General features: G+C 38.2%; 2 protein-coding genes across 5 annotated transcripts in view; one reads left to right on the top strand and one right to left on the bottom strand.

Annotated features, from left to right (window-relative positions):
* Window positions 1–12,253, bottom strand: part of LOC116435020 (uncharacterized) — a 29,778-nt gene that overhangs the window by 1,914 nt on the left and 15,611 nt on the right. For 3 of the 4 annotated variants that reach the window (XM_031994098.2, XM_031994101.2, XM_031994099.2), the window contains exons 2-4: window positions 2,237–2,499; window positions 1,237–1,563; window positions 289–918 (exon numbers count right to left, since the gene is read on the bottom strand). In XM_031994098.2, the coding sequence (XP_031849958.1) occupies window positions 289–918; window positions 1,237–1,563; window positions 2,237–2,479 (1,200 nt within the window). In that variant the 5' untranslated portion in view covers window positions 2,480–2,499. Of the gene's footprint in view, window positions 1–288; window positions 919–1,236; window positions 1,564–2,236; window positions 2,500–2,672; window positions 2,896–12,253 lie in introns of all 4 variants that reach the window. The other variant, XM_031994100.2, reaches the window with a different exon arrangement.
* Window positions 3,531–4,563, top strand: Def2 (defensin 2). Its single transcript, XM_031994102.2, has 2 exons — window positions 3,531–3,707; window positions 4,152–4,563. Exons 1-2 carry the CDS (start codon window positions 3,605–3,607, stop codon window positions 4,361–4,363), a joined length of 315 nt encoding a protein of 104 aa, XP_031849962.1. The 5' UTR covers window positions 3,531–3,604; the 3' UTR covers window positions 4,364–4,563.

Raw genomic sequence — 12,253 nt, 5'->3', positions numbered from 1 at the left:
TCAACTTTAATAATTCAAATTCAAGTTCAAATCCTAACGATAAACTCGATTACAATGTTTCAAATGCAATTTCAAACATCTATAAGTACAATTTCAATGTAAATTCAAAAAATTCTCATCAGCAACGGAAATCATAGAGATATCTATTCATGACAAGCTCTTCAGGACCAGAAAACCAATGCGATTTTCAAAAGAACGTCATCATACGTATACATCGGAATATGTAAAATCAGTATTTTAATAATAAAGCCTCGCTTTTAGAACAAAGGAACAAAGTTGTTTACCGACCTGTGCGTCCACTTTTGTGCCGCTGGTATCATCCCAGACAACTTTGTGTCTGAGGTCCCCTATAGCCGCGGTTTTACCGAGCGTCTCCTTCACTGCTTTCACAACCTTCGGTTTATCGAGTTTAAAGTTCAAGCTGGTCGCGAATGAGCTCTCCGGTTTCTGTTTTTTCGACATCGGCTGGTGCCTCTTGGTGAACCAATTGGAGGGCGCCATGAGGGTGGACGCGGCCACCTTCGAGGACTCTGCGAGCTTCTCTTTGGCTTCCTGTAGGATCAACACGTCGAAGCTGTTCGAGCGGAAACTCTTTAATCGATTTCGCTTTTGCTCGGTCGTCTTCCCGGACCAGCCCTTGCTCTCTTCCTGCGAGCCAGACACGTCCTCCCCGCACCGGTTGATCTCCGTTGCCGATGACGCTAACGAGCTCAGGATCGATATCAGATCGGTGTTCGAGCAGACGATACCTGTTGTCCCGGAAACGGACGAACTCATGGCTCGCGGGATATCCGAGCTTCGTCTTTGCAGAGGCGACGTCTTCTGGTACTGAGTGTAACGTTGCGAGGAACTGTTGCCTTCTAACGGCTGAACCTCGCACACCTGCTCCGTCGACGTTTTGTACATTACCAGACGAACCTGGAAATAATTATTTTCCCTTAGTTAGGTCTCTAATCGTCGAGAACCGTTCATTCGAGCAAGTAACTATATTCTTTTAGTGTTCAATTTCTTCTGCAAACATTACAAAACGATCATTTGTTTTATTCCTCGGTAGACAGACGGAAACACTTTATATATTAACTTCAATCATTCTTTTCTCGCGTGCCTGCGCTGAAAGAAACGAAAGAACCAGCGCATTAATGTCAACCAAGCCGCGTTTCGTTTGAATCGTTCCTCGCGGAAGTGAACCCGACCGACCCAGATTCATCGAATGAAACGTAATTGTACAGTTCTCACCTTTCTCGGTTTAATTTCCGCAATATTGTCCATAATGTCTAGTTGAAGATTATGAGTGCTCCCGCTGTTGCTCGGTGGTCCTGATAAACCAGACTTCGAGTCACGCCGGCTGGGCAATATTCTGGCACCCCCCATAGGAAATGCGGCGATAGATTCGCGGCGATTTCGGCCGAATAATGTTGATGGCGGCACTTTAGAAATCGTTACGACCGAATGTCTTCTGCCGCCGGGTTGAGGAGCCGGCGCTTGAGACAGAGTCGCCAGGAAAGCGGCCTCCCTCGGCGATGGTCCTGACCCTTCGGCGCCGCGCTCGCTTAATCGCCTCACCTGTTCGAATGAAGGATTTCATTTGGTCGCCCCATATGTTTGCGTCGCGGTGTGCTAATATTTCTCGCGTTTCGTGTTGTAATCACAGGACGACACGAGTTTGGGCTGCTTCAGTTTAGTCGGTAGAAGATATTCGAGAGCGACAGGTCGTGAAATTTTCGAAATTTTATATTTAATGAAATATTATTTTATATGGTAGAAAAATAAACGCCACGAACTTATGGGGCGACATAATAGATAAAGTCTGATCAGGGTAGACCAGGGTAGATCAGGATAGACCAATCAGATCGGAATAAAGATTCATTCTACAGACCAAGAATCGGATCGAAATTAATATTCATTCTACGAACCAAGGATGAAAAATATTCTGAATATTTTCGAATGTTATTGTAGATTAAAACTGAATGATCGATTCATCATACGTTTCTGTTGCATTTGCCCTAAACGGAATCTAACGATGAGGTATTATGTGTGCTTTTTAAATCGTCTTTAGATCTGGGTTAAGTATGGATTAGATTGAATTATATCTGGAGCATGTTATGTATAACCTATGTATCTATTTATTTCTAGGGTAGCATTCAGTGAAGTCTAGATTGACAGTGACCTATATAATTTGCTTCGATTACGCGTTACTAAGAAACATGAATTTGGTTTGCAAATGGTTAAACAGTACCTGAGACGCAGTTATGCCGGAAGTGCATTGTGGTGTCGGCAAAGAGTGTTTCCTGGTCTCCCTCCATGGGTACAATAGATCAGGATTCAAGGATGGCAAATCTGGATCGAGAGATCGCGGAGGTGACTCGTTTCTACGCCCTTCCGCTTCCTCTTCGCCTAGCGTGCTTTCCTCCACAATGATTTGTGGTTCGCCAATGCTACTCCCTGCGTTTAGGCTTGGGCTGTTCGATTGCCTCCTCATTTTCGTTTAAAAATAATCCTCTGCGAAGAAACAGAATAATAATACAACATTAGCCATTATATTTCATTTATATTTCAATCGCCATTAAATATAGTTATTATTGAATTTTGCAACAATTATTGAGAAATGCCGAATGATATGCCATTCTGTGAAATAAGATTTACCATAGTCTGCTAACAATTTATTACTATACCTCGAAAAAAGCGGGCAACAATTTCAATTTCTATCCACGTTCCAAGCGAAAGAATTTGTACTTTGTCAGCATTGTATATCAAACAACGAGAACTTTTGCCCGGGATCAATGGAAAAGTTTCCGAAAGTGGATTGGCGTTCATAGTTACATCGATACACGTGCTTGTGGCGCGATTTCGCTAGAATGCTCAGAATTCCGATTGCTGATCTTTTTATTCTGGTCTCTGCGCGATACGAAAAGAATTCCTATTCGACTTTAAATTGTACTTTTGTCTTTAGCACTCAGATTTCAATGTTGAAATTCAAGTGTAAATGCACTTGCTGCAATTTAAATTTACTCTTTGAAGTCCTTCGCCAATGGGATATTAGTTTCAGTTTTATTTAACCTAGAAGGAACACAAGTTTACATTGACGTCACCTCACTCAGAAAATATGAATTTATCAATGATTACAATAGTACCGTTTAAAAAATAAATTTATTTTAACATATACTGTATGATCCGAATGTCTCTTATAACAAATAAATTCTACAACATTTAACGAATATTCAATTGTCGAACAATTGAAACCAAATTTCAAGGGATAATTTCTAAGTATATGACGATTAATTAAAAAAAGGTCTGTAAAAATGCTTCGTAGAATTGAAGGCCTCCATCCAGGAAATCCGTCGATTATAACACAGAGATTCATATTAAAATATAATAATATCATAAATGCCGTGGTATTAAATGTAACCGCAGTTGATTCCTTTAAACCTTCTTCCCTTTCCTGAGTGTGATGGGAAAATCCACCGGACGGAAGTACACAATAACCAACGAAATATTGTGGATTTTACGGAGTATATAAGCGGCAGTCGTTTTTGCATAAACATCATTCGCGCTGAAATCAATGTGACACGCTACAAGTGATAAGTGAGATTTCGTCGAAACAACCATGAAACTCTACATCGTTCTTTGCGTCTTTGTTATCATCGGCTACATCTCTACGGTCAGCAGCGTCCCGTACGCAGCCTACGATGGACCAACTTACGAATTAAGTAAGTAATATAATTCAGATTGTTACATCAGTTCGAAGCATTTCATATTTCAGTGTTACTTTGCATATTTGCCCAATTAATCTTCTTAAAAGCCAAAAATCAATCAACTAATTGTTAATCCTTACACAATATACAATATACCTTTTACAGATAGTTCGATTTTGTGTTTCATTTATTTATCTTCATTACTAAGTAAACCTTTAATTAGAAAACTAATAACCAGACTGAGGATTTTATGTTTCTGTGCTTATATGTTCTATAGAATCTGTTAGGAAAAACCATTTTCCACTGTAATCCTGTTTCTAATAATGTCCATAAAAATTTGGACTTACATGAAATGATATTGATAAATAGAATAAATTGTGATAAATAGAATATTCTGTATTATTTTTTATATTAAATAAATTAAATATTCTTCTTTAACATTCTTCTACTTTTTTGTAGAGCGCATACAGGAGCGTGACGCTGATCCCGATGACATTATGCCGGATGCCGATCTCGACGATTCACTCAGCCGACCACGCAGAGTAACCTGCGACGTTCTCTCGTGGCAATCAAAATGGTTTAGCTTTAATCATTCAGCTTGCGCTCTCAGGTGCCTGACTCAGAAACGTAGAGGTGGTAGGTGCCAAAATGGTGTCTGCGTTTGCAGATAGAGGATAGGGGATAAAACTTCTGACGACAAACGGCTCCCTGAACATATCATACTCTTCGGCTTTTTGTATTCGATACTTCATGCTTGCTGTAACTTTTCAAACCCTCGATTTTGATTTTGATTTAAAACCAGAAGAACACTATGTATCCGTATAAACGCGAAGTGTAAAATTTGAAATTAAAGAAACATTTTTCATGTGAACCTGTAATCTATCTTCAATGTCCTCGAAACAAATACTCTACTGTGAAGTGGCCAGTATTATACACTTAAAATATTATCTTGGAGCAGCCCATAGTAGCTTGTTTTCCAATGAATTCATTGATATTCCATCTGGGAAATAACATTTCGATTCTATGTCAATTCTGAAATTAATATACCGATTTTATTCCAATTTCGAAAGTAATATTTCGATTTCATTTCAATTCTGAAATTAACGTTTCGATTTCGATCCAATTTCGAAAGTAATCCTTGAATTTCATTTCAATTCCAAAATTAGCATTTCAATTTTACTAGTAACATCTTCTCTTGGCAAAGCTCAATCATAAATCCCGTCATATTAAATTCTGTCAGCGAGTTCGAATTTCCGGATGTTTTCGAAGCCGCGTTGGCGTTCGCGAGCCAGAGTTTACAAAGAATTCGAAAGGCAATCTACGCCGACGTGCTCAACAGGATTTTAAAGTGTCATTGATTGTCGTGGCTTGAGGAACGACAGGCTGTACGTGCTCCGCTGACAAATCTGCAACTATCGATTATCGTTCAATCTGCAGAACAATGTTTGGATTGGAATTATTGTCCAATTACTGGAAGAGTTCGAGAATTGACTTCCTATTGGCACAGACCGCGTTTACCTTCCATTCGCCGAGTTAATTGAGTTCATTCGCTGAAACGTATCTTCGCCATACCAATATCCGAATAAGTTCATAACGCGATGGAGCCCTCGCTGTTCGATGTCGCTCCCCACGTGAAACTAGGTGAAAAGAGGAGGGCTCCGTCGAATGGATGGCCTTCGATTTCTTTTCAGGATTAAGTCTGACCATTGATCGAATTCTTAGGGACATCAGCGGAACCGTCCGAGGGACATTCGAATCGACATTGAGCTCTCTTAATCGGAGCTCTCGTGGACCTCTTATTGTTTCTCAAAACTTCAAATTGTCTGCGTGCCGTTAGTCGATCATCGATCGTTCTTGAGAAAACTGAAACGTGTCGCGTTTTCATCTAAGTATGTTCATGTTCTTCTGGAGAACAGTACATCTTGCAGGTAATTGATAGCAAATGGAAGGAACCCAAAGAAAATATTTAAAATTCGTACAAATTGTAGAAGGCAACTAAGAACATTGAACATTGGAAATATAAACAACAAGTTATGCTTGGTACTCGAGTTCAATGATAAAATTAAAACGTCGGAAGACGTTTGCCTTGTTTCAGGGTGATTTTCGTTGGTTTCTTTTTTGAAAATAATCTGAAGCTATTCCACTGTTTCAGCTTTCACGAGGAATTAAAAAGAGAAATCCGAAGCATCAGAAATACCTGAAAGATAACTGTGTCATTTCTTCTAACACCGACGGGTCCATTTACAAATCAAATTAAGCTTGAAAGTTGTATAACCATTAAATCTACCGTATCCGCTGAACACGTAGAAGATTCGTTAATGCGTACAACGTGTTAAATAAGGTAAAACGTGAAAATAGAGGAAAGTTCTTATTATCGTTTATTATTATCACCACAGGGAAATCCGATCGAATGCTTGTCGCCATATACGAACCAATTAAGCTCGCGTCGCATTTCAATGCAATTTGAGATACGCTCTCGCCGATTAATATTACACGCGAATGCAATGGTACCGTGTACTCCGAACAAAATGAATCGCAGCGCGTTTCTTATTGATCGCGGCATTCGAAGCTTTTACAGGTGTTTATCTGACGAACGGACCGATGTCAAGCGTCGAGCGCAATCGAGAAAATGGCAACTACAGTTTAAAGCGTCGTTCCAGACGTCCATTAACGGCGGTATAAAAATTGTTACCCGTTGACAAAGCGAAGGGACGACGAGCACCGATTATTAAAAAGTATTACGACGACATTGATCACGAGTAACGCTGAACGTTTCCCACGTGACGTCTTGAAAAGACATTCTCCGTGCTTCGAATCCCATACGAGTGACGCAAAAGCTTCGATCTAAAATTATCAATTTAATGAACGAATCCTCGGTCACACGGAAACATTCGCCGATACCGGCCCGTGCTGACACTGGCACAAAAGGATTCGGAATGGAGCGAACGCTGAATTTCCGGCCCGCTTTGCCCACAACGAAATCATTCAGTCCGATGATCTGCAAAGAAAAGTAAGAGTTGGCCGATTCCGTAGATAAAAATAAACCGAAAGCGAAAAATCGATAGCGCCGATATAAGAACGGCCGTCTTTTGAAAGGCCTGCACCTCTGAAGTGTCTCAATAGTCTCTATTGTTACTAGGACAATGTTCTTAGTAGCATCTAATCTATTGGATCTACTAAGAACTTTGTCCTAATAACAACGCTGGAATCATTTAAGAACGTTGCATTTTGCGGATAGGTTACAGTCGAATCTTTTTCCTGCGCAGTCTCGATCGGTATTAGGATTATCTTCGAGGGTCAATGTATAGCAAGGTCAATTATATAGCGGCTGAGACGAATTGTCAACGGATGATACCAATATAAGGTGTCACGCGTTTCAAATGTTTCTCTTTTAATATCTATGTTTGGAAGCATTCTGTTTTAATTCGTTTAGGCTTGAAGGAATAAGAATAATCTATTTACAGCAGCACTGAAATAACTTTTTGATGATAGATTTTCGACATCCACCTGGATTTGCGTTAAAGTGGACTTTCGGATTAGAAGTTTAGAAAAATCGAACCCCGTTTTCTTTGTTTCTTTTTTATCTTCCGTCTCACTGTTCTCCGCGTAATTTCGGGATGCAACTTTGCGAGTAGAAAGTACTTTCGAAAGTGACGAAAGACAAAGAGTGGATGGAATGGATGATGCGTAAGCGTAGTTGGCAAGCAAGAAAAGTTAGGTGGCATCGGACGTCAATTATCGAAAAGGGATTTCTTCGGGGCAGACGAGAGTTCGCAGTAACGCCAGACAAAAGAACTCGCTCTCCCGTAATTTTTCCTTAGAAATCTTCTTTGGGGAATTTCCAAAGAGGAATTTCCCGCGGAGTTTCGTACGATCATCGAGGCGTCAAAAGCAAGAGGGAACGGCAAAAGGGAGAGTTTTCATGCTTCAATGGAGATAAAGTGGAACACTGTCGAATAGGATATCAAGAAGATGGTTTGCGGGACTTAACGCGCCAGAACGGTATGCTAATGGAAATCGATTTCGTAGTCGCGGCAGTCCGAATGGTATTCTTCTTATTTTCCTTGCTCGTTTCACTTATTCACAAAATTCGAAACGAAATTTTGTAACTTAGAACGGCTAAGCTGAATAGACAATCCTTTTTTATCATTTGTTAGAAGAACATCATATTTTTGAAATTAACACTGAAACTACCGAGCAGGTAAATTGACTTTTTGAAGTTCTTTTATACAGACTCCAAGGGTGCATTTATTCAGACTTTAATCGATGTTCAATGCAGTTTTCGTATTCCTACGTCAATTTCCTTAATCATTTTTCAGAGAAATATCTGTTATCTTTTTAATTATTGGAAAAAGAAGATATCAGGAATGAGTCATTTTGATACGTCTGGTAGTTTTAGTGTTAAATGGAGCATAGAATTAATTATTCGAGGTGAGACAGATTTTTATGAACAGACTGCTGATTGTTTGGTTTCATAACAATCCCCATATTTGAATAGCTTTTGTTGAATTACTAATATTTATTTCAAGTAATTTCTTTTATTCGGTGTAGTTTAGGAATTGTAACTGTGATTTTAGGCGAAATAGATTGTAACGCTTAATTTGTTTTGTATAAAAAAGGGATGAATTTTAGGAAACATTAAGTAAGTTTAATCGTATAATAGATTACATATGGCATAATTTCATTAAGATCGAATATGATTATAAGATGAACTGGCCCGAGAAACAACACGTCGAAACGTTGAACATCAAAGCACACATTCCACAAGAACAAGGGTTTCTACATGTTGACTGCATAAGTTATGTCAAACGTCCCTTCATACCGGTATGCTGTCTTTGCTTGGTTTGTTGCTTGTTAGTAACACAGTGCAATCACAGCGTATACTTGAACTTCAAAGGAACAGCATCGATAAAATGATACATATGGATACCTGCTGACCGTTTACGATACATGTGGTTTCTGTGCTTGCAACGATTACAAAAGGTTTTTATTTAATTATTGGTTACTTCACTCCATTATCTTTATACGTGTATTCTCTTTAATCCGTCCATACATAAAATTCTTATTCATTTAATTTCAGAATAGTTGATAATTATTTTACCAAAGTACTAGTAAGTATTTGATAATTATTTTACTAAAGTACTAGTAAGTATTTAATAATTATTTTACTAAAATACTAAAAAATATTTGATAATTATTTGACTAAAATACGACAAAGTATTTGATAATTATTTTACTAAAATACAAAAAGGTATTTGAATAATTATTCGATCGTTGAGAATGTAAGGAATTTGCCTACATCTATATCAATACGGCCAAATTATAAATACTGTGGACTCAGCAAAATTGATGGGGCGTATGTACACGCCTTTTGATGTCGAGGGGTTAAACACTGAAATAATCGAAATGGATGGCGATACGGTTATTGAATCATTTTCCACGGTACGCCTCGTGGAAAGTCATTTCGCTGGGTTACAACCCCTGTTCTTCGTGTTGTATACAAGGGTGGAGTCCGCCACGAGAAAGTTCATTACGGGGAAAGCTACCGCAGGGCTGTCCACGGGGGAATGGAACGCAAGGGATTGCGTGGATTCTTTAATTGACGTTTCTTCAAATTGATAATAGATCGATCATCACTAAATACTGGATCTAATACACTAGAATTTCGAATGTTTATACGAAAAATATTCAAAAAGAAAAATTTGCCAACACCCTTATTCCAAAATAAATTTTTCGAGAAATATCGTTCGTGTTCAATCACTTCTCAAATAGGTCTTATATCATTTAAATGTTTATAGATTTTTGTAGATTATTAACTGATTTTTGTAGACTTAATAGACTTTCATAGATTTCAGGTTATTGCAGATTTCTACAGATTTGACATTATTGAACGTTTTCATAGACTTCAAATTATCGTTGATTTCCAATTGTTACAGATTTTCGATCATTATAAACTCAAAGTTATCACAGATTTCCTTATATTTACGTAAATGTAAATGCATCAATAAAGACCTGAATATACGATCGAGGGTCTGGTATTCTCTAAGTCATTATACAACGAGCACGAAATGATTTTCGTTGCGAAGCTAATTATACCGTTTCTCGACCTTTTTTCCAGGTGCATTTGATTTCAAGACTAAGCTTCACGTATTTATCGATTCCCGTAACTATATACATCGCAAGTTTTGTATATCGTGGACCGTTCCGTAGAGCTCGTCTACGGAAATGATGTTTGCTTTATTCCGGTCTCAGTCATTTTCATTATTGCCTCGTCACAGTGTATTTTCCATGTTTCATTCTGCGCGACGGTGTCCTGGACGCATCTATATTATCGTGTATTTGTATTGACGCCATTATGTTTCCCGGCACGTTTCTGATGCGTTACATTTAGAATTTGATTACGGCTTTGGTGGCAATCGATTAGTGCCAATATTTGGCAGCCCACATTATAGCTGAATATTAACTTGGCTCGTTATCGCCATTATTATTATCGTTATTATCCCTTTCGATTTCTACAGAAACACGCGCACACACACGCACGCGGCACGCGACGATGTTGCGTGAAACACGTGAAATTATGAATCGCCCGCAGATTGAACGTATCGGATTAATGAATGAGCGGAATAAAGTGGACGCGAACAAACAGAAAGACTGAGCAACCTGTATACACGCGTCGAGAGAACACATACAGTTTAAAAAACTCCGTACCCCGTTTAACTTCTTATTCAGTTATTATTTCAAGCTTATTGTCAAGTTAATCATTTATTTAACACTTTGACTGTTGAGTAAACACTCATCGAAACTTCTATGTAGTCTTAACACGTTGACTGCCATGGTGGTCACCGGTGACCGGAGCTTGCAAATTGCTTGAAAATATTTATAATAAGGAAATTGATGTTGAATGAAAATATTTAGTAACATAAGTAACTAGATAATAGCTTCATATGAGTACTATACTATCACATTCTGAATATGTACTTCTGATAATACTTAACTTTCTTACGGTAGGATAAATATTATTGTACGAAACAGTCAAAATTCTAGTGGCAGTCAATGTCTTAATAAAGCAGAAATGAAAAAGTCAAGATTCTTCGTAAAGATTGACTCTAGTATCTTTCCTATATTTCATACAGTTGCGAGCAAAAGTTTCCGGACAGTTAAATTTTTCACACACCACGATTTATTTTTTTAACTGAAATTAGTGACAACTCATTTTCATATTACCTTTGGAAAATACAACGAAAAATATAATTGTCCGGAAACTTTTGCACGCAACTATATATCGAACGAAATTCGACGCGTTGAATACATTACCAATAAAATGAACGTTTAAGTTTATATAAAAAATAGTATTACCCATATTCGAGTGACGTGGTAGTCAAAGCGTTAATCAATGTTCATTTCATCTTATTCTCTCCTATTATCCTTTTGCGTATCTTGATAGCCAAAACTAGATTAAATCTCTTCAACAATGAAAACAGCTAATGCTGCTCTGCTAAGATACATAGTAATAATAATAATATTATTACTGTTATTATTATTATATATTAGATACTATAAAAGATTACTATAATATAAGATAGAACACGAATAATTCACACTTCAATAGAATTAGTGACTCTGCAAGCTGTTCTTATCATTGGAAAGTGTTACCATTTCGTTTCACTGTCCATCGTCATGTAACAGAACAAGCTTATCGTTGACAACGCATACGATACGGCCAAATCGTTTCCGTTCCCTTAGCGAGCATTTGTTAGGTTCGCGTATGTTTCCCCGTATATTGGAAATATGATGACTCGCTGATCGAAGTGAACGTGACGGGAAAAAATCAACGCGAAAAATCGCGCGTTCGACGGTGGTTTCGAGGAGCTTTCCCGTTGTTTCTAGTTGCGCTTGATCCGATTCGTTGAATTTCCTTGTAGTTGTTTTCGCGGACGTTCTCGTTTCAATTGAAAGGTCGCCGGCGGAGACGGGAAAGGGGAGGCGACGGGAAAACGGAATTGGTTTCAGATTCTCCTTCTCCGGGCTTTTCTTTTTTTTCACGATTCAACGAAAGTCACCCTCCCATCGCAGAAACGCGTTAATATCAAAGGTGAAAGGTAGGCAGTTGCGTCGATCCCGGTATTATTTAATGTGAAATTAATATGGCGCGGCCGACCTTTTCACTTCTACGGTCATTTTGCAGTTTAGTCGAGGCGTCGTTCTCGGAATTGTAAATCGTTTCTTTCTCTCTTTTGTTGAAATCTTGGTCGTAGCATACAAAATAAGCTTCGACTTATAACAATTGGAAAATATCCATCCATGAATAACGACGAAATATTCTTTGTTTTACAATGATTAGAGGGTAGTTTTATTTTGATTTGTACAAAGATAGTATGCCTTGAATCCTAAAATTATTTATAGTGAGTAGACAATAACATTATGCTTCAAGATTGTTTGTTAGTTAGAAGATTAGCGGATAATTATGTTATATATTCAAAATGTAGTATGTATGTGGCTCGTATAAAGTAAATATAAGGTAATCAAGTGAGCACTTGATGGTAATGCGATTAGTTGATGCG

The sequence above is a fragment of the Nomia melanderi genome, chromosome 4 (assembly GCF_051020985.1).
Source record: "Nomia melanderi isolate GNS246 chromosome 4, iyNomMela1, whole genome shotgun sequence".
In the NCBI taxonomy this organism is placed as follows: Eukaryota; Metazoa; Arthropoda; class Insecta; order Hymenoptera; family Halictidae; genus Nomia; species Nomia melanderi.
This window is presented reverse-complemented; position numbering and strand designations above follow the sequence as displayed.